Source organism: Ictalurus furcatus, chromosome 18, assembly GCF_023375685.1.
Source record: "Ictalurus furcatus strain D&B chromosome 18, Billie_1.0, whole genome shotgun sequence".
NCBI lineage: Eukaryota > Metazoa > Chordata > Actinopteri > Siluriformes > Ictaluridae > Ictalurus > Ictalurus furcatus.
The window spans coordinates 13,096,453-13,121,757 of record NC_071272.1 but is presented as its reverse complement, the minus strand read 5'-3'; the positions used below and the strand labels follow the sequence as shown (position 1 = coordinate 13,121,757).

The 25,305-nt window shown below is 40.4% G+C and overlaps 1 protein-coding gene across 6 annotated transcripts in view; it reads left to right on the top strand.

The window, feature by feature from the left end:
- The first annotated feature begins 1,813 nt into the window (after positions 1-1,813).
- The window catches only part of mark2a (MAP/microtubule affinity-regulating kinase 2a), a 41,929-nt gene continuing 18,437 nt past the window's right edge, over positions 1,814-25,305 (top strand). For all 6 annotated transcript variants that reach the window (XM_053648214.1, XM_053648217.1, XM_053648213.1 and 3 more), the window contains exons 1-5: positions 1,814-3,038; positions 21,229-21,402; positions 22,258-22,311; positions 22,605-22,653; positions 22,888-22,953. In XM_053648214.1, coding sequence (XP_053504189.1) covers positions 2,988-3,038; positions 21,229-21,402; positions 22,258-22,311; positions 22,605-22,653; positions 22,888-22,953 — 394 coding nt within the window. In that variant the 5' untranslated portion in view covers positions 1,814-2,987. The remainder of the gene's footprint in view (positions 3,039-21,228; positions 21,403-22,257; positions 22,312-22,604; positions 22,654-22,887; positions 22,954-25,305) is intronic.

Genomic DNA, 25,305 nt, shown 5'->3' with positions numbered 1-25,305 from the left:
GATAGGCCTACTGTAAATTCACAAAAGATGACGACACTGTGACTATTTTAATGCTGCGTTGAAGCGAAGTTGCAATCTGTAATTCCCTGCCTACAAGCATTTTTTAAAAAAATCCAAAATGCCCCCTCAACTTGCAATTTCAACTCATCAACTTGGGGTAGTCTTCTCAACCACCAGTTCCTTCCTCATTTACAGAGTGACATCAATTCCGCATGGCTGCACACACTGTGATCAGTGTAAAGTTCCCCTTTCTCTACTCTTAAATTAGTTTAATAGCAATATTTGCTTTAGATCAGTTAATATACAGACACGGTTCTTGGTTAAATCCAGAACATTTACCATACTAAATGCTTGTCGTGAGGCTCAGGTACTCTACATTTGTGCAATACAAAAAATATATACATCTGCATATAAAAGGGAGGAGGAGAGAAGAAAGGGGGAAAGAGATTATTTACAAATACTATACATATACAACATATGTAGAATATATTGGTATGTGTGGTATATGTGCTAAATATTATGGAAGCAAAGTGCAGAACTGTAAACACTGGAATAGGTGCAGTCACAGTATGTGAACAAGAGTGCAAAACGTAGTCAAATAAATAGTAGCTGTGTGCAGTTGTTGTGTCTGAGCAGTCTCTAATGTGGGGTTGCACGGTATACCGGCGCTATGGTAGTATCAAGACACTAAAGTGTCAAAATGCCGCCGATGCCACTGTATTTTTAAAAATTGTAGTATTGTCAATACGGTAGTGTTGTGTGTGCTGCAGTTAATACTATTTTCACTAAAACAACACATCTCACTGCTTTTACAGAATACACAAAGTTTAGTAACTAAATACTAAAGTTAGCTGTCTTTGATAGTAACTGAGCTAATCTTATGCTAACCGTTGTGTGTAAATACTAAAATGAGCTGTGTTTGATAGTAATCGAGTTAACCTTATGCTAACTGCTGTGTGTAAATACTACAATCAGCTGTGTTTGATAGTAACTGAGCTAATGTTATGTTAACCTCTGTGTGTAAATACTAAAATTAGCCGTGTTTGATTGTAAGTGAGTTAACGTTATGCTAACCACTGTGTGTAAATACTAAAATGAGCTGTTTTTGATAGTAACTGAGCGAATGTTATGCTAACCTCTGTGTGTAAAAACTAAAATTACCTGTGTGTGATAGTACATGAGCTAATATTATTCTAACATCTGTGTGTAAATACTCAAATTAGCTGTGTTTGATAGTACATGAGCTAACGTTCCCAATTTTATGATTTTTTCGGAGTTCATTTCCAAATTCAGCTTATTTCTAATGATGTGTTCATTCTTAGTGCTCTGAGGACAGTTTCCATTTGCATGATTTCATTGCTCTAGAGAACGATAGATGAAATATGTGGCACACTGAATCAGTTGCTTGCCAACTATATGATTGTTCTTGAGTTTTTCCAAGGGCCAGTTATTCATTCTCATTAATAACATATTCAGAGGAAAAAATTGTATCTATTTAATATCTATGTATTTCTGTAGATTTGGTTTATTTTGTAGATTTGAATGAGGCATTAACACAATATTGTGTGGTACCGTGATAATAACTACAGCTAGTATAGTATCGTAAGATATGTTTATGGAATCTTGACAGTCCTACTCTATAGACATTAAAAATATATGTTTTGTGATCAATTCGAATCGATTTATATTCAATTATAATCTATGTACGTATTTAGCCTCGATTCATGGCACTGGTTGCCTTCGTCACATGGTTCCACCCCTGAGAGTTAGAGCTGGAGGAGCTTTTATATTGTAGCACCACCTGCGGGCGGAAGTGGAAGAGTCGACTGGGATTCAGACTGCTGTGTTGAAGGCAAACAGAGGAACTGGGTCCGGGCGCTGCAGTGGCCGCCCAGCACTCTAATTCCCTTCAGCATTCTCCCGATTTATAACGTGTAGAAAGCTACGATTTCGGTGTACTCGTCGATCGAGAAACTATTGAAACTGGTCGGCGCGAATCCTAACATCAGCGCGCGCTTTAGCTAATGTTGTTGGTTAGCAACTGGTGAATGTAATATGAATTTCAGGCAACGCAGTCTGAGCTGCAATGCCAATCAAGGCATCGGTGTGACGCTTTCGCTCAGTGATTACTAGCCAAACTGAGCTGAATCCTAATTACCTGGCTGTCAAGAATCAATCCTCGAGGGAAGCAAACATTCTCCCATGTAGAATGAGAACACTGTCTAGCTTTACGGATCTTTTTCTCCGAATATCGCGGACGTGAGCATCAGCTAATCGGTTAAGACCAGGCGACATCACCAGCTAGCCTGTTAGCTACCTACTTAGCGGGCTGACTTACCCCAAAACTTTTTTCTACAGGTTTGTTCTTCGCGACTGACTACTCCTTGATCTGAAATTCAGATTATCCACGTCCACATGATCCACCATCTACAACAGTTTCATATTCCTGTATTTCATCGGAACAGGGATCTACTGGATTTTCTGGCCTAATCTGAAACCGAGTTTCAGTCTTTCAAGTTAGATTTTTTTTAAATTGAACTTATTAAGCTCTTTCATTTGATTTAGTTATCTATCATTTAGATACCCGAATTACAGTATCGACTCCATTTATATTTCACGGTACTCATGGGAGAAAGAAAACAACATTAGCAGGCTTGCTAACTAGGTTGAACACTTGGTTAGCCTGCTGCAGTTGTTTGTTACGGTGTACTGGTTAGCTAACTAGTTAGCAAACGGCGCAGAGAAGAAAGGAGTCTGATTTATTCATCCTGATTTCAAAGGGGGGGGGGGGAAGGAACTTCACGAACAGGGCAAACCAACTAACTATGACTTGACTAGTCACCGGATCTCCAGCCTTGCTGTGCAAGCTCGCTAGCGGACTGAAAGTTAGCTGATCTGGCAGTGGACTTCGGACAGAAAACAAAACCAATGTCACTTTCGACTGAGTTTTTAAGAGCCGTGAACTCGTAAACAACTCGAAGATTGAAATGACAACGCGGACTCCAATGCTATCAGTCATCGAGCATTCATCTAACCAGGTAAGAATGCCATAACGTTGTTCTGACGGAGAGGAAAAAGAAGTTTGCTTTGCTTACTTCCTGGTCTGCTTTTCATGACTAGCTAATACAAAGTAGCTAGCATGTGAGTGACGAACTAGCGCGTATCTATGTATCTGTTTATCCGCCTGACGAGTTAGGGCTCTCTGTTTAAATACTCGACGAGAACAGTCACTATTGGCTAACTAAATAACAAATAATTCCAGTGATATTTACATTCGTGAACATTGCAGGTGTATAAATGTGTCTCCTAACGCTTACTAGCTACTCAACACAGTCTTACACGAGTTCAGCCTTTTATTGAGAGCTAGTTAACACTTCAAGTCCCCGTCTACACGTTTACAGCCTGTTTATAGATATCGATATCGAGCTACTGTGTTGTGCGTTTTGAGAGCTGATTAACGCTTTAGGTTTATTACTACACTTTTGCAGTGTGTTAAATGGTGAACTATCATTTGTTCAAACGAAATTCTATCAGCAAATTCTATCCCAAAAAGTCAATTTGCAGCCTAAGTGTTCAATATTTAAGTGCCTGAAGACGTGAACGTGTCACTTTCTGTGCTTGAGTTTGGTTAGCTTTTTAGATGACTGTATTTTCACAAATTAGCATGTTTGTGTGTGTACAATTGACGGTATTTTATTAAACCAAGGCTTGGGGGGAAAAAAAAGTGTTAAAAAATGTTTGTCTTTCAGGATTGCTTATTCAAAACCGTCAATTATTAGTGCTTTTAACAATGGACATTGTCACAAAGCAGCTTTACAAGAATCCGGAAATAAAATTGAACGTTATCCCTAATGAGCAAGCTAGAGGTGATACTGGCGAGGAAAAACATGCTGAGACAACGTAAGGAAGAAACCTTGAGAGGAACCCGTCCTCATCCGGTTGACACTGGATAGTGTGATTTATAAATCATTTCTCTTCTATAGCTGTATGTATACTATAGAGTCAAACAGTGCTAATCGTGTTGAAAGCAACTCGAGTAAGAGCATCAGAGTCGTTTCTGATTTGAGTTTTAACTTTATGTCCGTCATATCCAAGTAAAGTTGTCGACTGTTCAACAGCTGAGACTGGAGCGGAGTCTGTTTTTGGCAAGTGCAGTCTTTAGCCGTAGCAAGGAAGAACATCCATAGCCATATTTGAAAACATGACTTTATCTTGCACTCTTTATCTTTATTTTTCACTTCTGCATCTGCACCCATTGAAACATCTTTTCTACAGTGTACAATATAAGTTCGTATCTGTATTAAAATTAGTTATTTTGTCCTACAGATGAGTAGATGAGTCTAAGTTGATGAGCCTGCTGGCCCAAATATAAGCATATGTCTTTCTGGTGGATTTTTCTGACCTAACACTTCTGTCTTTTGGGACATGGCGTAGAGTAATTAACATTTACTATGACTCTTAATAGATGAGGAGGTGTTGGAATGAACAAGGAAGCAGATTGTATTTGACCAGCCTTTATATTAACCACGTAACCACCACCAAATCAGTATGTACTTCTGCATTCCAGTTATGTGACCAAAAGTAACTTGGTAAATTTGAAACATACAGCAAAGCAAGGGCTTAAAAAAAGAATGAATTATTTATAATCATAGCAGTGTTGAAGTGCTTGTTTTTTTTCTTCCTTAAAGTAGTATATGTAAATGAATAAACAGGAACATTCTGTTTTTGTAAACTGTCTAAAAGTGTAGAGGAAATATTCGTGTTTTGTAACCGGAGGTTTTCATGTTGCCTGAAGTGCAGACAGTTTCAGCCCGTCTTGGTTTAAACCACAGCGACTCGACAAGTTTTGTGCTATACAGCGAGTCAGTTTAAATCCGTAGCTACATTTGAGAATCCTTGGAAATCTCCACAAGTTGGAAAGGGAAATTCCCTACTTTGAAAGCCAGGCCACCTGATTGGGCATGTAGCAACATTTCAGCGAGTTTCTCACTTATGTAGCTTGACTGATGTTTATGGCTGCAGTCTGGCTGATCCTTGTCTGGTTCATGACTTGTCAAGATTCAAGTAGTTGTGGAGATAATGTTAAAAAACAATACAATTCCAGTGTGTTTGCAGTTGTCCATTCGCAGGGCGGGTGCTCTTACATTGAGCACTGGATTTATCGCATGGGAATTTAGTCAGAATGATGAGTGTGTTTTTGCCAGCTTGCTTTCCTACAGTTTAAGCGATATCTTTCATACAGTCTATGCTGTTGGTTTAGATTGCAATGTTTCTATGCTCAAGTTGAGATTGGGCATTTTCTAGGCTTAAGTTTAAGATTTAGGATTTTTTTTATGATTGGGGATTTTTCTATTCTTAGGCATTAGATTGGTACTTTTTCTAAGCTTTTAAGTTTTAGAGGATGTTTTAGATTGGGAAATTTCTAGACCCACGTTTTACATCAGGAATTTTCTGGGTGCAAGTTTTAGATTGGAAATTTTCTATTCTTATGTGATCTTTTTCTAGACTTGGGTTTTAGATTGTGAATTTCTAGGCTTTTAGGTTAAGAAATTTCTATGTTTATGGTTTACTTTGGGAAATGTAAACCCAATAAACAATCCCATAAACAAATTACAGAATTGCAAGCATCTCAATTCTAAGTAAGTAGTAGAATTTAAAGGTAGTAGATTTCCATCAACACAACAGATTTCAGTACTGATGATCTTACAGGCATCAAGATATCATTTTAAGAAGAATTATTTAAATTTGCGGGTTTTTTTGTACTCAACAGCTTTCCTATAATTTGCTGAAACGAACCACTGCACTTTCAAACACATGTCCACGTGCAGGGTCAAGTTAAAAACTTTAGCACTGCCAAACGTCAAGAAAGCCGATGGGCCATCTGCTTATTGATGTGATATTTTTGACACCGCGTGTTTAGTTTAGTAGTGCATAAAAACAGACAGTCGAGTAAAGGTGTGTTTTAAAACAAACAAAAAAAACCCCTGCGCCTTGCGTCCTGCTCCTGAGGAACAGAAATGTGGTGTTCGGTGATGGGGACAAGGGGAGGAGACGATGGGAGGGTTCAGCCGCTCTCTATTTGCGTTCTAGCTGCTACTGCCCTGCTCTGGAAATAGCCGTGGTGTGATATTAATACCCTAGTAATCGACAAGCTGGCTCACACATCTCTTTTATTTACCCCCGCTTGCTTATGCTACTGAACCCGTGTGTTTGCTTTCGATGATCTCCGCCTCTCTAGGCGCCTCGTTTTTTTCTTACGCCCCTTCCGAACATGTTCGTTACGGACCTGCTAGCGCTTAGTTTTCAAACGAGTACCAAACATCTGCGTTAGTGTTTTGGTGATCTTAAAACCGCTCGTCCGTGTCACAATTCAGGTCAGTTCCGATTTTTCTTGGTGACTAAGAAGACAAGCTGCATGTGCTACGTGCGGTTTCTTTTCAACCAAGTTGCGGGGGTGAGGCAGTGCCACAGCGACAATCTTGTGTGTACAAACCGAGTTGTTTGTGCCTGCGTGTGTGTAAAGTCATATGTCATTGAGAGCTGCTGAGGTGTGTTTGGAAAAAGCGGAGCTTGAGACGAGAGGCGGCCGTAATGCTGGAGGGGGGGTTTGTGAGCAAGGCCTGTTTTGAGAAGTGGATCGCTATGGCAACAGGAAAGTTCTAAGAGAGACGCTGAGAATTCATCACTTTAGATCATAGCAACCCTGCCATTCGGTTTTTCTTCCTCTAACGGTTGTTTGTTCAGGACTGAGGCTTTGTCCACATGTTCAACGTTTTTGACAGTGTTGTTTTATACCTCTGCGTGTACATGACCAGCATTTTAGAAACGCAAGAAATCTACATGAAGACGCTCACATGAGCAGTTTTGTGCAGTGAAAACTCTTGCAACAAATGCATCAATAATAATGTTAAGCGCATGCATATTGAGCGGAAAGTGGAAATGCAGAAAAACACCAACATGGCCATGGATTTATATACGTGGACTGACGATGAGGTGGAACTACGGTTTAAGGGTGTACTTGTCCAAAATATTCGTTTGTAATGTGGTTTGTATTGCTGGAGCGTTTGATTCAGGAGCAGTACAGCACATAAAAGGATTGAGATGATTGGTGATAGTATCAGGGTGACTTGAACTATCGCTGTAGCTGTTGTGTTGGACAGTTTAAAGGTACATTCTCACACACACACACCGATTCACAGCGACAAAGCGTCCGGAGACCATTCGTTTTCAGTGAGCGCTGGCAGCATTAGTGACCGCTACCATGTGGTCGTATCCAGCAACACTCAAAATTTGAGAAAAGTATAACTTTATGCAAATTTGGAGCGACTTGATGGAATTTTTACATTTAACACAGTCTTCACATAAGCAGCATTCTTTAACAGTTTTCTAAGCTTCCTTTTTTCTAATCATCTCTAAATCTGGCACAAATCTCTTTTGTTGCCGGGGCTTAACAGTGATTTACTCTCAGTGGCTAGTGAGATTCGGATCGAGTCGCGTTCTCCAAATTCGCGGCACTGAAATCTCTACTTCTGGGTCATGGAGCTGTCGATACAAATCTCACTAGCCAATGAGAGTAAATCGCTATTAAGCCCCGCCCACACGAAAGGTTGTGCCAGAATGGCGAATGTAAACTTGCAGAGCGAAAACTGTGGCAGCGCACTGATAAACCATGATTAGCAAAAACGAAGCATAGAAAACTGTTAACAAAGAATGCTGTTTATTTGAAGCCCGCGTTAAATTTTTGCCTCCGAGTTCACTGTTTTCAATTTCAGAGTGGTGTTCTTTCTCATTGTATATTTTGGCCCAAACTTAATTCCATATACGTACTGTCCGTATACGTGTGGACCGGGCCTGAGTGATCATTGAACTACAGGCTGTCCAAAAAAGCTGGTTAAATTTATTTGTCTATACTGCCTGAGTCTATGTTTACAAAGTCTTTTCCTAATCCCTTTGACCCTATTAGCCATTAAAGTCTCTGTGATGTGCCTTGAAACACGCAGAATTATTTGATGTATTGACGTAATCTCCAGAGAAAGTCGGGGGACAACAACACATAATGAGTGGCTTATAGATAACCTTACAGCTAACCATACTCGTACTAAAACCCACAAAACATGAATTTTGATTTCATGGGGATATTACCAAAAAAAAAAGTAATGCTGTACAAGCGAGTGTCCTTTTATTCAACGTGTACGGCTCTGACAATAACCACGATCTTAAAAATCTTACTTATTTAATGTGTGATCATGTTTGAATCAGCCTACATTCAGGAAAGTGCAGTATTTATTTTTTTGTTTAGTTTAGGTTTTTTTTTTTTTAAATGCTGCCCATCCTCTGCAGACGTGGAAATTCAGCACTGGTGCTCAGGGTTCATATTAACGCTGCACAATGCGGATAAAAATAGCATGTTTCCTCGCTTATAGCTTTTACAAACAACCCGGCGAACCCGTGATGTCATGGTTAAACATTACAATCGTTTGACCAAAACGAAATCCTTGTTTTTATTTCTTTTTTGGCTCACGCTAATGCCAAGATTTCTCGAACCACCCACAGACGGCTTATCCGGAAGCTCTGCGAATGTTTCGGTCTACTCTGAGAACACCATAATACTCTGGTTTGTGTCTATAGAGATTAGTGGACCTTATATTCTAAAGCTGTAGCGCAGATTGCATATTAAATCTGGTTAGGTGTGAGGGAGCTGCTGGAGGCAGTGGGTGGCTCCCATGTGTTGTTCTCCTTAGTGATGTGTGTGAAGAAAAGGAAGCTGAGATCTTGGCGCGAACTGGTTTTTCAACGAGTACAGGTAGAGCTAGTTCATCTGTAGCTCATTAAAAACCTTTGCAACGTGTGGGCGTTAACTTTTAATTCTGCAGTAAGCTATCTTTATTTTTCCACTGTAGTCCTTAAGGCTGTAGCATCAGCAGTGTAATTTGTGTGTTTGTGGTGGTGGTGCTCATATATCTTATAGATGTGTGTAGCTTGAAGATAATTCCAGCAGGTTAATCTTCGGCAGAAGTGCTTGCCTTTCTGTTTGCCGAATGGGTGTGGCCCAGAGTAAATGGCTCTGCACTGATTTGCACAGATGTCAGGGAACCACAGCAGATGTTGCCGAACCACAGCATTGCTCGCTCCTTTTCATCTTGCCATTCCATTGGTTCTTTGAAAATGCTCTCGGGGTTGTATCAGGATATGACCTTAAAGACATAAAGGGAGGGAGTGCGGTGAGGTTGATCTCAGGGTTTATTCTTATTATGCAAAGTACCAATTAGGTGCAGATTAATGTTCTGTGATGATTTGTCACCATCAAACAAGCAAAAACGATGCACGGGAAGGAAAGTAAATCTTTTGCTGAGCAGAGTCAGCTATTGCGCAGATATTATACACTCACCCACCACTTTGGTTGGTGGTACCAGACGGGCTGGTTTGAGTATTTCAGAAACCGCTGATCTTCTGGAATTTCCGCGTGCAACTGTCTCTGTTTACGCAGAATGGGATGAAGAACCAAAAAACAGCCAGTGAACTGCAGTTCAGTGGCAGAAGCACCTTTTGTTGATGAGAGAGGACCGAGGAGAATGGCTGTTCTCAATCACTCTTTACAACCTTGGTGAGCAGAAAAGCATCTCGATACATTCTGCATGCCGAACATTGAGGTGGATTGAAGTTGCAACAGCAGAAGACCACAACGGGTTCCACTTTTGTCAGCCAAGAACAGGAATCTGACACTACAATGAGTACTGAAAGTGGAAAAATATGACCTGGCCTTTTTCCAATTTTCACCTTTACAGTTTCAGTTTTTAGGACAGAGGACTTTGTTGTCAGTTTCCTGGTAACAAGACAAGCTACGTTATTTTTGGTCTTGACTTCAAGTTCGAGTGGAAGGAAAGAGGCTGGTGAGGGAATGACTGTTTATAGCTGTATTACCAGTCAGTCCAAGATTTTGGTGATCACAGAAATGAATGCAAATTCTGCAATATTGGGAGGAGCTTGCGATTTTTCAAAATTGCTGCAGATTTGTGCCAAGATGCCTTCATCAAAAGTTGCATTCAACCAAAGCCCTTTTCCAGGGCTTTCCCTAGGTTTTCAGAGGGCTTGGGTGCAGTTTGGGTTCTGGGGTGGTGGGTGGTGGTGGTAGTTGTTGGTGGTGGGGGGGGGGGGGGCTGTAGTTTTAAGTTATTGTATTTTAATTTTATTTATTTATTTTCCCTTCTTGTTTTTTGACCATTATCCTTACCATATTTGTGAAGGAAAGCTGTATGTTTTAAAAAAAAACAACACTTCACTTCATCAAGTAGCATGTTTGAGATTTAATGAAAATATATGTGGACCCATTAAAATATCTAACATCTTTAAATGACCTTTTTTGAAGCGAACAAGCAGTTTCAGATTATTTTACATAATAATCCCATCTTTAATTAATTAGTTAATTAATTAATTAATTAATTAATTTTAAAAAACCGCTTTGACCAGCAGTTTTCATCAGAAGAAGACCACTTTACCTAACCACGCTAGATACTAACGTTAATTGAGTCGAGGTATATTCATCTAACGTTAACTAGCTAGCTTCGCTGGCTAGCGTAACTTAATTCAGTACATGAATATCTATGTAAGTTAGTTACACTCTAAAAAAACACAAAATGAGTTCCACAGTTTAAATACACACCAAAAAATAACAAAGAACAGCTTAAAACAGTAAACCTTTATTACGGCCTGTCCGAGACAAGCCATAAGAAGAAATATTTGCATGCAAGTTCATGACCCTAAATGAGGAAAAGTCAGAAAATTTCAAAGAGAAAAAGAGAGATTAACCAGTATTTCAGACATCTCAAATTTGGAAATGGGTCAAATTGATGTCATGTAAACTGGCCCGTTATCGCACATTTTTGCTTTTTCTAGTGTACAGTAATGGTTTTATGGATAAATATATTGGTATGAACCTTGATTCTCCAAATAAATCTAATAGTCTGTCGGTGTGAAAACCGCTAATAGGCAAATTCAAACAGTCCACGCTGGGTTGATTTGACCCAAGGAGCTGGGCTGAGGTGTCGAGGTGGGGGAGGGGTGCACTGATTCACTGTCAGGGAAAATGACCCAGCCACTAACCCAGCAGTTGGGTTACACAAAACTACCCCAAAACTACACAAGATTGAGAAAATAACCCAATTAAATAACCCAAAAGACTCAACCCAGCGTTTGGGTAGGAAAAAAAAGCATGTTTAGGTTAGAGATTTCTTTAGTTGTATTATAACATTAGCTATATCTTTTGCCATGTTATCTCTGTTATCGAATCCACAAGAAGTTATACTTTGTTTATTCGTTTCTTATTCTCAATGATGTGCTGTTATAGGAAAACTTCAGGTGCTAACTGTGGCGCTGACTCGTGTTGGACTGTTTGATTTCCTGCAACAGCAAGTTCCAAGGGTGTTATCCCCTACGTGACACTGCAACATCCAGAAATCTACTTTCGGGTTCTTCAGCAGGTTTTGAAAGACAGGAACTCTGTGCTTTTCAGAGAGTATGTTACGATGAGGTGGTTTAAATTAATTTTTGAACCATCTTGTTCATTTTCTGCCTCCTTTTATTCTTACAGGGGAAAGCCAGTAACACTGCTGAACTGTAACGCAAATCATTTCCTCATTCCTTTAAGCAAACCTATAAGCAAATATTATGAATGATGGGTGTGTAAAAGCCCTCTGGTATCATTTTATATATTTTCCTGCACCTCTAGAACACGGAGTAATCCTCTTAGACTGTTCTCATATACTGCACCTTCAAAAGATTTATTATGCACATATAAAACCAAAAGTAAAGAAAATTTCCTCTGTACAGTATGTTGTTAACGACAATTTTAGCTGTTACTGAATCGCAAAGACTTCTTGGTGTCGTGTGTGTGTGTGTGTGTGTGTGTGTGTGTGTGTGTGTGTGTGTGTGTATATACGGCTACAGGATCCTCTCGGAGGCGGAGGTGTTTTTGTGTACCGACCTGTATGAAAGCCAATCAGTGGAAAATCAATCACCCTCTGAATGCGTGATTACGGCTATAAAGTTTCATTTGCATGTATGTCAGTGGGTGTTGTGTGAAGTGTGAAACATGGATTTAGTAGTGTCCTGGTTTCTGTTTTTCACTCTTATGAACAAAAATATTGGCACTGAAAGCCACTGGGTTAATCTATACCTACTCTGTTTTATTGATGACCCCTTTTTTATATAAAGAAAAAGTACCTTTTGTGCTGATATGATAGGGGGGGAAAAAGTCTTACACAATGTGCATACTATAATTACAAAAACGTGTTCTCTAGACTAGCTTGTAAACAGTGTAAATTTGCTGTCCCCTCAAAATAACTCAACACACAGACATTAATGTCTAAACCGCTGGCAACAAAAGTGAGTACACCCCTAAGTGAAAATGTCCAAATTGGGCCCAAAGTGTCAATATTTTGTGTGGCCACCATTATTTTCCAGCACTGCCTTAACCCTCTTGGGCATGGAGTTCACCAGAGCTTCACAGGTTGCACTCCTCCATGACGACATCACGGAGCTGGTGGATGTTAGAGACCTTGTGCTCCTCCAGCTTCTGTTTGAGGATGCCCCACAGATGCTCAATAGGGTTTAGGTCTGGAGACATGCTTGGCCAGTCCATCACCTTCACCCTCAGTTTCTTTAGCAAGGCAGTGGTTGTCTTGGAGGTGTGTTTGGGGTCGTTATCATGCTGGAATACTGCATACTGATCATGCTCTGCTTTAGTATGTCACAGTACATGTTGGCATTCACGGTTCCCTCAATGAACTGTAGCTCCCCACTGCCGGCAGCACTCATGCAGCACCAGACCATGACACTCCCACCACCATGCTTGACTGTAGCCAAGACACACTTGTCTTTGTACTACTCACCTGGTTGCCGCCACACACGCTTGACACCATCTGAACCAAATAAGTTTATCTTGGTCTCATCAGACCACAGGACATGGTTCCAGTAATCCATGTCCTTAGTCTGCTTGTCTTCAGCAGACTGTTTGTGGGCTTTCTTGTGCATCATCTTTAGAAGAGGCTTCCTTCTGGGACGACAGCCATGCAGACCAATTTGATGCAGTGTGCGGTGTATGGTCCGAGCACTGACAGGCTGACCCCCCCACCCCTTCAACCTCTGCAGCAATGCTGGCAGCACTCATACGGCTATTTCCCAAAGACAACCTCTGGATATGACGCTGAGCACGTGAACTCAACTTCTTTGGTCGACCATGGCGAGGCCTGTTCTGAGTGGAACCTGTCCTGTTAAACCGCTGTATGGTCTTGGCCACCATGCTGCAGCTCACTGTCAGGGTCTTGGCAATCTTCTTATAGCCTAGGCCATCTTTTATGCAGAGCAACAATTCTTTTTTTCAGATCCTGAGAGAGTTCTTTGCCATGAGGTGCCATGTTGAACTTCCAGTGACCAGTATGAGGGAGTGTGAGAGTGATGACACCAAATTTAACACACTGCTTCCCATTCACACCTGAGATCTTGTAACACTAACAAGTTACATGACACCAGGGAGGGAAAATGGCTAATTGGGCCCAATTTGGACATTTTCATTTAGGGGTGTACTCACTTTTGTTGCCAGCGTTTTATACATTAATGGCTGTGTGCGGAGTTATTTTGAGAGGACAGATTTACACTGTTACACAAGCTGTACACTCACTACTTTACATTGTAGCAAAGTGTCTTTTCTTCAGTGTTGTCACATGAAAAGATATAATCAAATATTTACAAAAATGTGAGGGGTGTACTCACTTTTGTGAGATACTGTAACTTAGTTTGTGCTTCCCTGTCACACGAAAATTAGTGTTTAGTGTTTCCTCATGGATTATTCGGATACGAACTTGCGATCTCCTGACGAAAGGGCGAATAGTAAAAAAAAAAAATTATGCAGTTTTGTGATCATTGGGTTGTTATGACACCAAAATTTTGCCTTTGATATCAAGAACAAGCACAGTATCATTATCCAATACTAAAACACGATAATTGTCATAATCATAAAACGCACATAATTGTTGTCGTTTTTTGGCTTACATGTCGAATGCTTCTAGGCAAACCAGTTTAGATGAGATTTGAAGGTCAGATTAGCATGTGACGGGTGAGTTGTCTAATTTTAATGTATTAACATGAATGTATTTATTTTATTGAAAAAGTAATGACATAAAATAAATAAATAATTTTTTTCAGTAAGTGCTTATTCCTGATCGGGGTTGCGGTAGCTCCGGAGCCTAACCCAGGAATACATCTTTAATGGGATGCCACACGTTTGCAATTATTAAAAAAAACCACTTTTTTCCAAATCAATTTATTTAGTCTTCTTACTGGCATGATTTTGGGAGGTGGGAGGAAGCTGGAGAACCCGGAGGAGGCCTATGTAGGCTCGGGTAGAACTTACGAAGCCCCACACAGACATGAACCCGAGCTCAGGATCAGACCCGGGAACCCGGAGCTCTGAGGCAGTAATGCTACTCATTATTCACATACGATGTAATTTATTGTTGAAAACAATGAAAAGGGATAAATATAGACCTCAGAGAACCTGATAATTTGGCTGGTAGTTCATGCCAAGCAGGGCCTGCGTGGTTAGAGCACTAACGTAACTTTAGTATCTCCATACCCTCCTTGGCCAGTTAAACTGATGAGAAGCTTTAGCATGGTCACGCTGAGGCAGTTCCATTGTCTTCTTTTTCCAGCTGTCTTGGCATGTCCGAGCTTGTGTGAAGTCGACTTCTTGCAGGGCTCTCTCTCTCTCTCTCTCTCTCTCTCTCTCTCTCTCTCTCTCTCTCTCTCTCTCTCTCTCAGAGCCAGTCCTCCAGACAAACCCAGACACGTCGCTTCCGGACTCATACATGGTTTTTGGATTACGTTGTGGGTATCTGTTTCTCTGCCGTTATAAGTCAACTTCCACATATTGCACAACTTCCTGTTGTTTGGGGAAGCTGTCCCTCAGTGCTTGGACCCCCAGAGAGGCTAAGCATGCTTGTCTTATTTTAGGCTCCACTATCCTCTGAGTCATTCGTCCACACCATCAACATGTAGGCTTTTGCTCCAAACTGTGGCAGAGAACTTCAGCAAGGTGAGGTTCACTTTTGAACAAGGAATGCGGTGTTCAGACGGTCTCGGGTGTACGCTGCTATCGCTGGACGTGCTTGCTCATAGAAAACCTTACAACTACGGCGACCAAGTACATTGAAGAAATCAAATCGATTTTTATAATATTTAAAACAGCAACAATGTTTTGTTGCGGCTTCATGGTTGGTCACGGTGTATGATCGGATGATTACCTCACTGTTGGAATGTTTAATACAGATTAAAATGGCATCTAGTACCACCTACCTGTTCATTTTTAAAAAAAAACCCAATCAAGTTCCTTACTCCAGTTGTACTCATCACTTTTATGTCTGATTGCAACTTCTCAAATTTCACAACCCTTCCCTCTGGACTCGACCCTAAATCATACTACAACAAACTGCAGATCTCTGAGCAGGGGGTGCGGCGACACTGACACCACTTCGGTCTTGTGATCTGTTACCATTGTAAACACGTTATATTGTTACCTTTGCTGCCACTTCATTGGCGTATTCGTAAATCTTTCATGCAGAACAGCTTTAAAACGCACAAAAGAACATCTCATTTCTGACCTGAACCTAACGATTGTTAGTCAGCTTATAACAACAACGTGATTTAGGTAAAAGCTTTTTATGGAAAAGTCGCTCTCCAAAATAAGAATAGAAGATTCTTAGGGGATTTGATCTTTTTGTTTTCTTCTTTGTTTTGGTTATGTGTGCAAAAATGTATAAAGAGACTCACGCATAGATTTTGTAATCCACTTTTACCTGTTGTTAAATGGTTGATTTAATACCTTGATACAGTGAAATCCTGATATTTTTAGACTAGGTTGTACAGTGAAAGAATTTCCACAATAATAAACTTTCCAAAAAGTTTGCGCTGTTGTTTGCTGCTTTTCCTACATTTTTAATGAAAGCTACTAGTTTTGGAAACCAGTTCAGTAAGAACTACAATACATTTTACTATTACTGCTTGCATTAGTCTTGGGAGCCAATTGTGTTCAAGCGTTCGACCAGTGGTGTGGTGTTAGGTGTTTCTTTTTCATTTAGTAACGTGTCTAAGCAGCTGCGGTGTGTGGGATATTTTTTATTATTTATTTATTTTTTTTTGCTCTGAGTTCTGTAATTATACGTTTACTCAGAGGGAGATGAGAGCAGTTTGTCCAGCGGCTGACGTTCGTCTTTTCGCGTCTCCTCTGCCGAGCGCCGACGACTGAAGATTTACGGCTGTGTGAAAGCTGCTTCCTGTCCCTCTGGGTAATTCTCCTCCCCTCTTCCCTCCCGTGTAGTTAAAGAACGGTCAGTCGGAAGGTGCCTTGCCTGCGCCCTGTGGTCGCTCCTGACGTGTTTGCGACAACGTTTAGACATCGGGGTGTAATTTAGTCTAGCATCTGAGCGAGGAATCGTGAGGATGTGGTGAAGGTCAGAGCTGTGTGAGAACTGCATTGCTGTTTCACTGCAGCTTTTTCTGTGCGCTGTGAGATGCACGCCACGCTGCAGCAAACACCGTGGCATAGCACACCAAAAGAACTGAGGCTCCGGTTCCTTTCTAGCGAGGAGCCACTTCTGTGTTTGCATGAGGGGAAGATGACAAAGATGTATTGTCCTTGTAGAATGCCTAAACGACATTTTATTGAATCTCTTAACTGCTCATTTGAAAGTCTCAGCAGCTAGTTTGTGTTGTGTTATCTCTCTCGTGTGTGTGTGTGTGTTTAAAAGTTTCACAGTTGTGCAATATCTGACTATCATTGTAAGACATTGCCTGCGTTTAGCACTCTTAAGATCTCGCCCTGCTGTGAACCTTGTAAGAGGAAAAAACACTTCTTGCCATATGCTTACTGCAAGCGGATAATTACAGCAATCTTAAGAACGGCTCGCTGCACAGGCAAACACGTCATATTACAGAGCTAAACTGCGTGCAGGGTTTTACAGTGCAGGAACATGAGTAAAACGGTACTGTTGAGTTTACGCGTATATACATAACCGGGCAAAATATTGTTTTCCCCAAAAAACAGATCATAAATACATTAGATAGATGATTAAAGTTCTAAATATAAGTTTTTCTCAAGAAAATACTATATTTCAGACTTATTTTCTTCTAAATGACATGCTGTCTAAAACCAGAAATGAGGCAACATGGAGTTTTTAGGCAAATGACTGTCATCATAAACTAGCCTGCTACTCCCACGACGTATAATCTGCAAACCTACGAAACATGCATGCAAGTCCAAATATGTTTCAACCTGAATGTATGGAGTGGACCACGTTGTAGTTAACATAGTTGTAGTAACATAGTTTTGCTTGTATTTTCTCATTTGTAAGTCGCTTTGGATAAAAGCGTCTGCTAAATGAATAAATGTAATGTAAACATAGTACAGCGCATTAATTTATGCATGATGTATATGTGCGATGCATTTCTCATTCTTTTAATGGCTAAATTTCCCTGCATTTTGATTAAGTCACCAGAGACGAGCGCTAGGCTTGAGTGATGTAACGATTTATTCGTCCCTACACGATATTACACTGCCGTAATTTCCGGCGATGTTCACTTGGATCGTATTGTATATTCAGACCTGTCAATCTTTGGGCTTTTTGTGTCTGAGCACCACAGTTTAACATCCGAGTATGCTCATATGAAGTATCACTCAAAAATCCAAAATACAATGGGAGAGGATCCAATCAACAAATAATCTGGAAGAATTTGCCAGGAATGGCCAGGAAGCCCTGCCCCCCTCCTCACATCTCGCATGCCCTCTCTGGGAAAGGAAAAAGTTTTGAGTTCATGAATATGAAATACGCTCTATCAAATTACGTCAGAGTTAGTTAACATCAGGTAAATATACAGTACAGTTATGAACCATCCATCCATTTTTCATACCGCTTATCCTACACAGGGTCACGGGGAGCCTATCCCAGGGGGACTTGGGGCACAAGGCAGGGGTGCCAACCCATTGCCGGGCACACTCTCACACTACGGACAATTTGGAAATGCCAATCAGCCCCAAATGTCTGGGCTGGGGGAGGAAACCGGAGTACCCCCAAAGCACGAGAGGAAACTCTGCGCACACTGGGCGGAGGTGGGATTTCAACCCCCACCCTGTTGGTGCGAGGCAAACGTGCTAACCACTAAGCCACCGTGCCCTCCTAGTTAAAATCAGTTAGCTATACTTTTATGGATTTCAATATGACAAATATTTTGACTTGAAAGGGTACGAAGAACTGTCAAGTCTAGCACTTTACAAATAATCTTAATCGTTGTTATAATTAAAGCACAAAAGTAATAATGTCAGCCACAGACAATTGACAACTGATTGATTTGCACAAGAATTATATCGAAAATATACTGAGGAGAAAATATAATTTTTTTCCTCATTTTAAGTTTTGTGAATGCCGCTGCCACCAAGCAGTTCCCGATCACACGGCTGATATTGTACTACACAGCTGATAATACTGCACCCTCAAACCTGAAATGGTGAAAAAGCTTATTTTTTTAGGCTAACAGTTCTGGACAACGAAACCATTTATGAAGATATATTAAAAATGGTCAATCACGAGCAGGGAAAAAATTATATCGCACAAGCCTGGCCAGCAAACACTGAGCAGCTGTGATGTTTGCCAGGGGTTGTAAAGTGGAGGGGAATCAGACTGCTTGAGCTAATGTGCACTCAAGTGCAAAACTGACGTGATTGGTGTTGCTGACTTTGTGCATGTCTAGATTTTTATAAGCTTTTAAAAGGTTTCTGGGTAATTTTTTATTTTTTATTTTTTTAAATTAGGTGTTCTGTTGAATGAGCATTTCATTGGAACAACTTTATTATTATTTTTTAAATTTTTTTTTAATGAATCTATGCAATCAGTACAATAGCACATCTGTCCACACATGTGCTCACCTCAACTGCTAACATTGTCCTCACGCTGTGGATACAATGAGCTCAGGTGAGAGCGGAGGACCACAGTCAACACACTGTTTCTCAATGAGTGCTAGTGCCTTACTGAGATATCGATTGGTTGATTAAAATCAGCCAAAGTTAAGGCTCAGCAGCTCCATCAGCATGGGCTCAAATCACAAATCAATGATAAGGAACAAATAGTCCCTATTTAGATGTTGCATAGGAAAATTGCATTCGTTAAACAGTAGCTCTTGAAGTTTTTGCCAAAGGCCCATTTTCTGGATAGATATCATCCCAAAATGGCTCTCCTTTTAACTATTTGACAAAATAAGATTTAGTAAATTGACACAATTATAAATGACACAAAAAATCAAACAGTTATCCAAAAAAACAAAGAAAGCCATGTGTACTTTCAGAAATATGGCTTCAGAAATAAATAAACACTATTTTGACAAAATGCTGGTCCCTGTAGCTTTTTGTGATCGCAGAAATAATGCAAAATCAAGGAAAAACTGCAGATTTGGGCCAAGACGCATCATGTGATATCACAAAAGCACAAAAAACTCCACAAATTGCATTGAAAATTTCGGAAAAAAGCTGCTGCAAAATCAAGCATTTTTGGCTGCAACGATCACAAAAATCACCAAGATCCTGTACGGACTGATATGCACTACAGTAGAGCTGCAACAACAAATCGATAATAATCGATTATGAAAATCGCTGTCATTGATTAGTTGGTCTGCACGTGGCACGTAGTGCGTTTACTCATAACGTTACTTCTGTTCTGAAAACACGCTTTGGAGAGTAAATGCTAAAGTTGTGTCCCAAATTACGTACTATACACTTACACTATGCACGGTGTAGTCTACCGTCTAGTGTGGGGATTTTAGAAAAGTAATATCATCTCAAATATATCACTAGCATTTTTTTTTAACTAACCGGAAGTATAAGCCGGTTCCTAGACGGTGGCGCATGACGTGATACGCACGTTATGTGACGCCGCTAGCCAGAATACCCAGAGTCACCGACAATAACTTTCTTCGGTTTCCTGTTCGTCACCGTTACCTTTTATTCCCCACATGACCTCAGTCACCATCAGACAGAGGCGAAATAGTCACGTGACTGAGGAAGAAAGTGTGTGACCTCCAAGTCCTCTAAGGCAGGGAGCATTTTATATTAAACACAGAAACCACAAGGTGCAGTGAAAGTGAGTTTTTTTTTATTATTCATGTAGGACTGTAGTTTAATTCAGTGCTTTTTGTGCATACATAAAAGGTAATGCATAGATACTATTATATAATATAAATTTGTCTATAAAATTATTTATATATTTTATATATATATATATATATATATATATATATATAATTTATAAATAGTAAATGAATAATATATATTCTGGTGCGTATTGGGTTCTTTTCAGTCTTATATAATTGGACAAACAGTTGTGTAAAGTTTTTGTCTGAAGTTATATTCATAAATATAACTAATATATAATATATTATAATTATATTATATTATATTTGTTACACTGTGGATTTTATTATAAATAAACGAAAAATGATACTGAAAGTCCCCCCCCCCCCCGATTAATCGTAAAAGTAATCGGACAACTAATCGATTATGAACATAATAGTTAGTTGCAGCCCTACACTACAGTGCAAATTAAGCAGCACAATTTTTTTCCTCTTATAAACAAAGGCTTTAGAGGGAAAGATTGTATGCTTGCTATAACATAAGTGATAACAGGAACTAGCTTTTTTCATGGCTATGCCTTAACATTTAATATAACTATTCAGTTAAAAAAGCATGATATAATGTTCATTAATATATATTTAAAAAAAAAAATTCCTGTCTTGGCTTCTTCAGTCTCTCTCTCTCTCTCTCTCTCTCTCTCTCTCGTTCTTTCTCGTTCTCTCTCTCTCGTTCTCTTTCTCTCTCTCGTTCTCTTTCTCTCTCTCTCTCTCTCTCTCTCTCGCTCTCTGTGTTCTCTGTTTCCTTGCCACAGTCTTCTTCTCTTTTCTTTCTCTCCCCTTCCCTTCCTCTGATGTGTCTTTCTGCTTGATAGTGTAGTCAGACTGAGCCTGGTGACGGTCCAATAGGCATTACATAAGCTCTTTCAGGGATATTATTAACCACAAAGCTCTGTTCTCTGCAGGTTTCACCGATTCTGCCCACTGTCTGGTGGAAAATGAATCAGAATAGTATTAACCAGAAAGAACTTGCTGGGTTAAGGTCGTGTTGTGTTTGTTTTGCAGATTCACTCCGACTCTAAGGCCGGCGTTCGCTCCAACATGCCCCGCGGCCGCAACTCGCTGGCCACTGCAGCTGACGAGCAGCCGCACATTGGTAAATACCGGCTGCTGAAGACCATCGGGAAGGGAAATTTCGCAAAGGTCAAACTGGCTCGGCATGTTCTCACTGGCAAAGAGGTGACAATCGAACTGCTTTTACTACTTTCGGTGAATCTGTGAAATAGAAAGTGACTAGCTTCGGAGTTGTGTGGTGCTTGTTATAATGCACAGGGATTCAAAAGCTGACTTTTTTTTCTCTCTCTCTTTTCTTTTTAATTATTATTATTATTTTTTTTACCCTAGAGATGACTGAGACTTCAGAGATCTCATTTGTCGTCATTTTATTTACTGGTCCTTTAACAATCTGTAGAGGCTGCCAGTTCCTCAGCTGTCCCACAATGCATCTACTGGGCAGTCTTTTATTTATTTAATTTTTTTGCCCAGTCTCTCTGCATGACAAAGTGGTTCATTTAACACAGTTCACATTCAGTACATCACCACTGCTATAGTTTTAGATCCACTGCCTGTTAATGTGCTTCATGACTGTATGGTGTCTGAGCGTCCATACTGACAACCACACAGGGCCTATGGAATGATAGAGTAGGAGGAAAAAGAGAAACTTGTGTATTTATTGCTTGTGCACCACTCTGTAATCACCATGTGGTGTGCTGAATTGTTTCCTGATGATGTTAGATTGTGATCTCTGCTAGGACCAGTCAAGGCTGAAGTCAGCCAGATCTTTACTTCAAGTCACGCTCTGTTTATTTGCTGGTCTTGTCCTCGGTTTCCTTGTGTATACACGTTTAATCTTGAGGCCGATTTCCTCAAGAACACCAAGAAACGTTCTTTCCACTCCTCCTACCAATATTTTGTTCTGTTAGTTTCACGTAATGACGTAGATAAATCATCAGATGTCCCTCCTCTTAAACACGATGTTAAATTCTTTGAATTTTACCTTCCATATTAAAAATAACTTCTAACCCGTGTATTCAGGTGGCTGTAAAAATCATAGACAAGACTCAGCTCAACTCCTCCAGTCTCCAAAAGGTGAGTGCATCTTGTGTTTGAACTTGTGTTTTAATTATGCACCTTTTTGCACTTCTAAAACAGAACAAACCTTTTCGAGTATATCCGTTGTTTAGCAGTACACGCCTCGACTTCCTCACGTTAGACCCTCGCTCATTAGAGCTTCTCTCATCCATCCTGGAAATGCTCGACTTTGATTTCGCTCAAGGCCAAAGAGGCGAGCTAATTACCCCAATTTAGGCTCAAATACTTCCTGAGTACAAATATATGATGTCTCTGCTGTACATCAAGCATGAACTCTGTCTCATTCGCAGCTCTTTCGGGAAGTGAGGATCATGAAGCTGTTGAATCACCCAAATATTGGTGAGCTTTACTTACAAGACAACTGGTTTGGTCAAGCCTGAATTTCTGGTTTGCCTACAGAATGCTTTTGTCCTTCATCAGTCTTTTTTTCTGAATGTCAGTTTGTTTTTTCCTGCGTCAGTATATCACGTGAACAACTTGAAGTCATAGAAAGTTTGACTGTCATAGCATGTATTACCTGTTTTTCCTTAACCAGTCTTTGACTTCTTTCCTCTTATGACTTCTTGTCCATAGTGAAATTGTTTGAGGTGATAGAAACCGAGAAGACACTTTACCTGGTTATGGAGTACGCCAGTGGAGGTTCGAGCTCTCCTTCATCTTTGATAGATAGAGATCATTTTATTCACTTATTACAGCAGCACAGAGATTTAAGTGATTTTACATTGTAGATGAATCAAATAAGAATATATATGTATGTGTGTGAGAGATATATATATAAAATATATATTACATACTGCTCAAAAAAATTAAGCGAACACTTAATAAGCACAGTATATACACAGTACTTCAGTGATCTCAATCTGTCCAGTTAGGAAGCATAAGTGACTGTGAATCAGTTTCACCTGCTTTGGTACAAATGAAAGTGACTGGAGAGGCAACATCAAGACAACCGCCAAAAAGGGAATGGTTTTGCAGGTGGTGGCCAGAGACGATTGCTCTCTCCTTATCCTTCCTGACTGATTTGTCTCTAGTTTTGTGTTTTGTTAGTATGCACAAGTAGTCTTGTAGCATGAGACAGTACCTGCAGGTAGTCCAACCCCACACATCCATACGTGCCATCATAAGGAGGTTTGGTGTGTCTCCCAGCACAGTTTCAAGAGCAGGGAGGAGATTCAGAGAAACAGGCCGTTACATGAGGAGAGCTGGACAGGGCTGTAGAAGGGCAACAACCCAGCAGCAGGACCACTATCTGCTCCTTTGTGCAAGGAAGAACAAGAGGAGCACTGCCATGATGGCCCGCAGCCCTTTAGTGGGACCTGTGCTCACAGCCCAGAATCGTGCAGCTCGATTGGCATTTGGAAGGCCCACCATTGACACCCTGTACTCTTCACGGAGGAGAGCAGGTTCACACTGAGCATGTGACGGACGTGAAAGAGTCTGGAGATGCCGTGGGGAATGTTATGCTGCTTGCACCATCATCCAGCATGACCGGTTTGGTGGTGGGTCAGTGATGGTCTGGGGAGGAATATCCTTGAAGGGTTGCGCAGACCTCCATGTGCTAGCCAATGGTACCCTTACTGCTGTTGGGTACCAGGATAAAATCCTCAGACCCGTTGTCAGACCTTATGCTGGTGGTATGGGCCCTGGGTTCCTCCTGGTGCATGACAATGCCTGGCCTCATGTGGCCAGAGTGTGTAAGCAGTTTCTGGATGACGAAGGCATTTATGCCATTGAGTGGCCCTCACATTCCCCCGACCTGAATCCAATTGAGAATCTCCGGGACGTTATGTATCGGAGCATCCGAAGTCGCCAAGTAGCACCACAGACTGTCTAGGAGTTCATTGATGCCCTGATCCAGGTCTGGGAGGAGATCCCCCAGGACACCATCCGCCATCTTATCTTATAAAGATGATCAACTTGAATATTTAATTAATTGAGATCCAGTGTGTGATTTAAGTGTTCCCTTAATTCTTCTGAGCAGAGTATATGTAGATATATATACATGTAATATCTAAATAAAGCAGTAATATTAAATGCATGTATGCAGCATGCGATAACTTTGACCTAAATGAGTTAAAGTGTTTTTCCACAGAGATTTCTGAGCTTTTCGAGTAAGTGACGTGATCTGTAACTTTTTTCTGAAGGGGAATTACAGTTCTGGGATGATTCTGTGGTTTACGTTAACAGCATTGCGTATCCCGTGATCATGGTGTAAAATAACAGAAATGATGCAATCTGTGCAACGGTTTTTGATCGTTTATGATGCTATAAAAGTACACAGCGAACATAGAGGCGTTTGACATTTTGAGGTTTCTGGGTTCTTTCACTATTTTTGCTTTGTTCTGCAATTGTGAAGTTAATAGTAAAAGCAGATTTTTAAAGGAGCTGTGCACACGAAGTGAAAATTCATGATTCCAAACTTTTTTGCTTTTCTTTATTAAACAAAAATCATGCACGGAAATCACTCCTGCTTGCCACTCTGTGTAATTGTTTCGTTTTACCTTTTGGCAGGGATTAATATAAAACAAGCTGTAGGAACATGTTGTTAATTAACCACAGATTGTTAGAAGTGCTCTGTAAGATAGTCAGTCGTTTTGTCAATATTGTTTGACCAATGGCAACTCTACTCCCATCACTCCTGTTCCTTGAACTACGGCCCAAGAACTAAAACCAGCCTTGAAAAACCCCTAAACGTTGACTTCCGAAAAACATTCCTGCAGCAGAAGTGTTTTAAAGTTATCTGTGTATTACAGCAACAAATGTACGCTAAGCTTCCTGTTTTAAGCAAAAAGCCCAGGTATGTGTTTATGGTTCCCACAACTACTGAAGTTCGCTGACAAGAAACTGAAGCGGTGCCCCCCCCCCCCCCCCCCTTTTTTTTTTTTTTTTTTTTTTTTTTTGCACAGTGCTGTGAAGGTAGCTCTTTCAGATCTCATTTTCTCTTTATGCTGTCCACAAGGTGCTCCTAAATCAAGCTTTTGTCATCCCCTT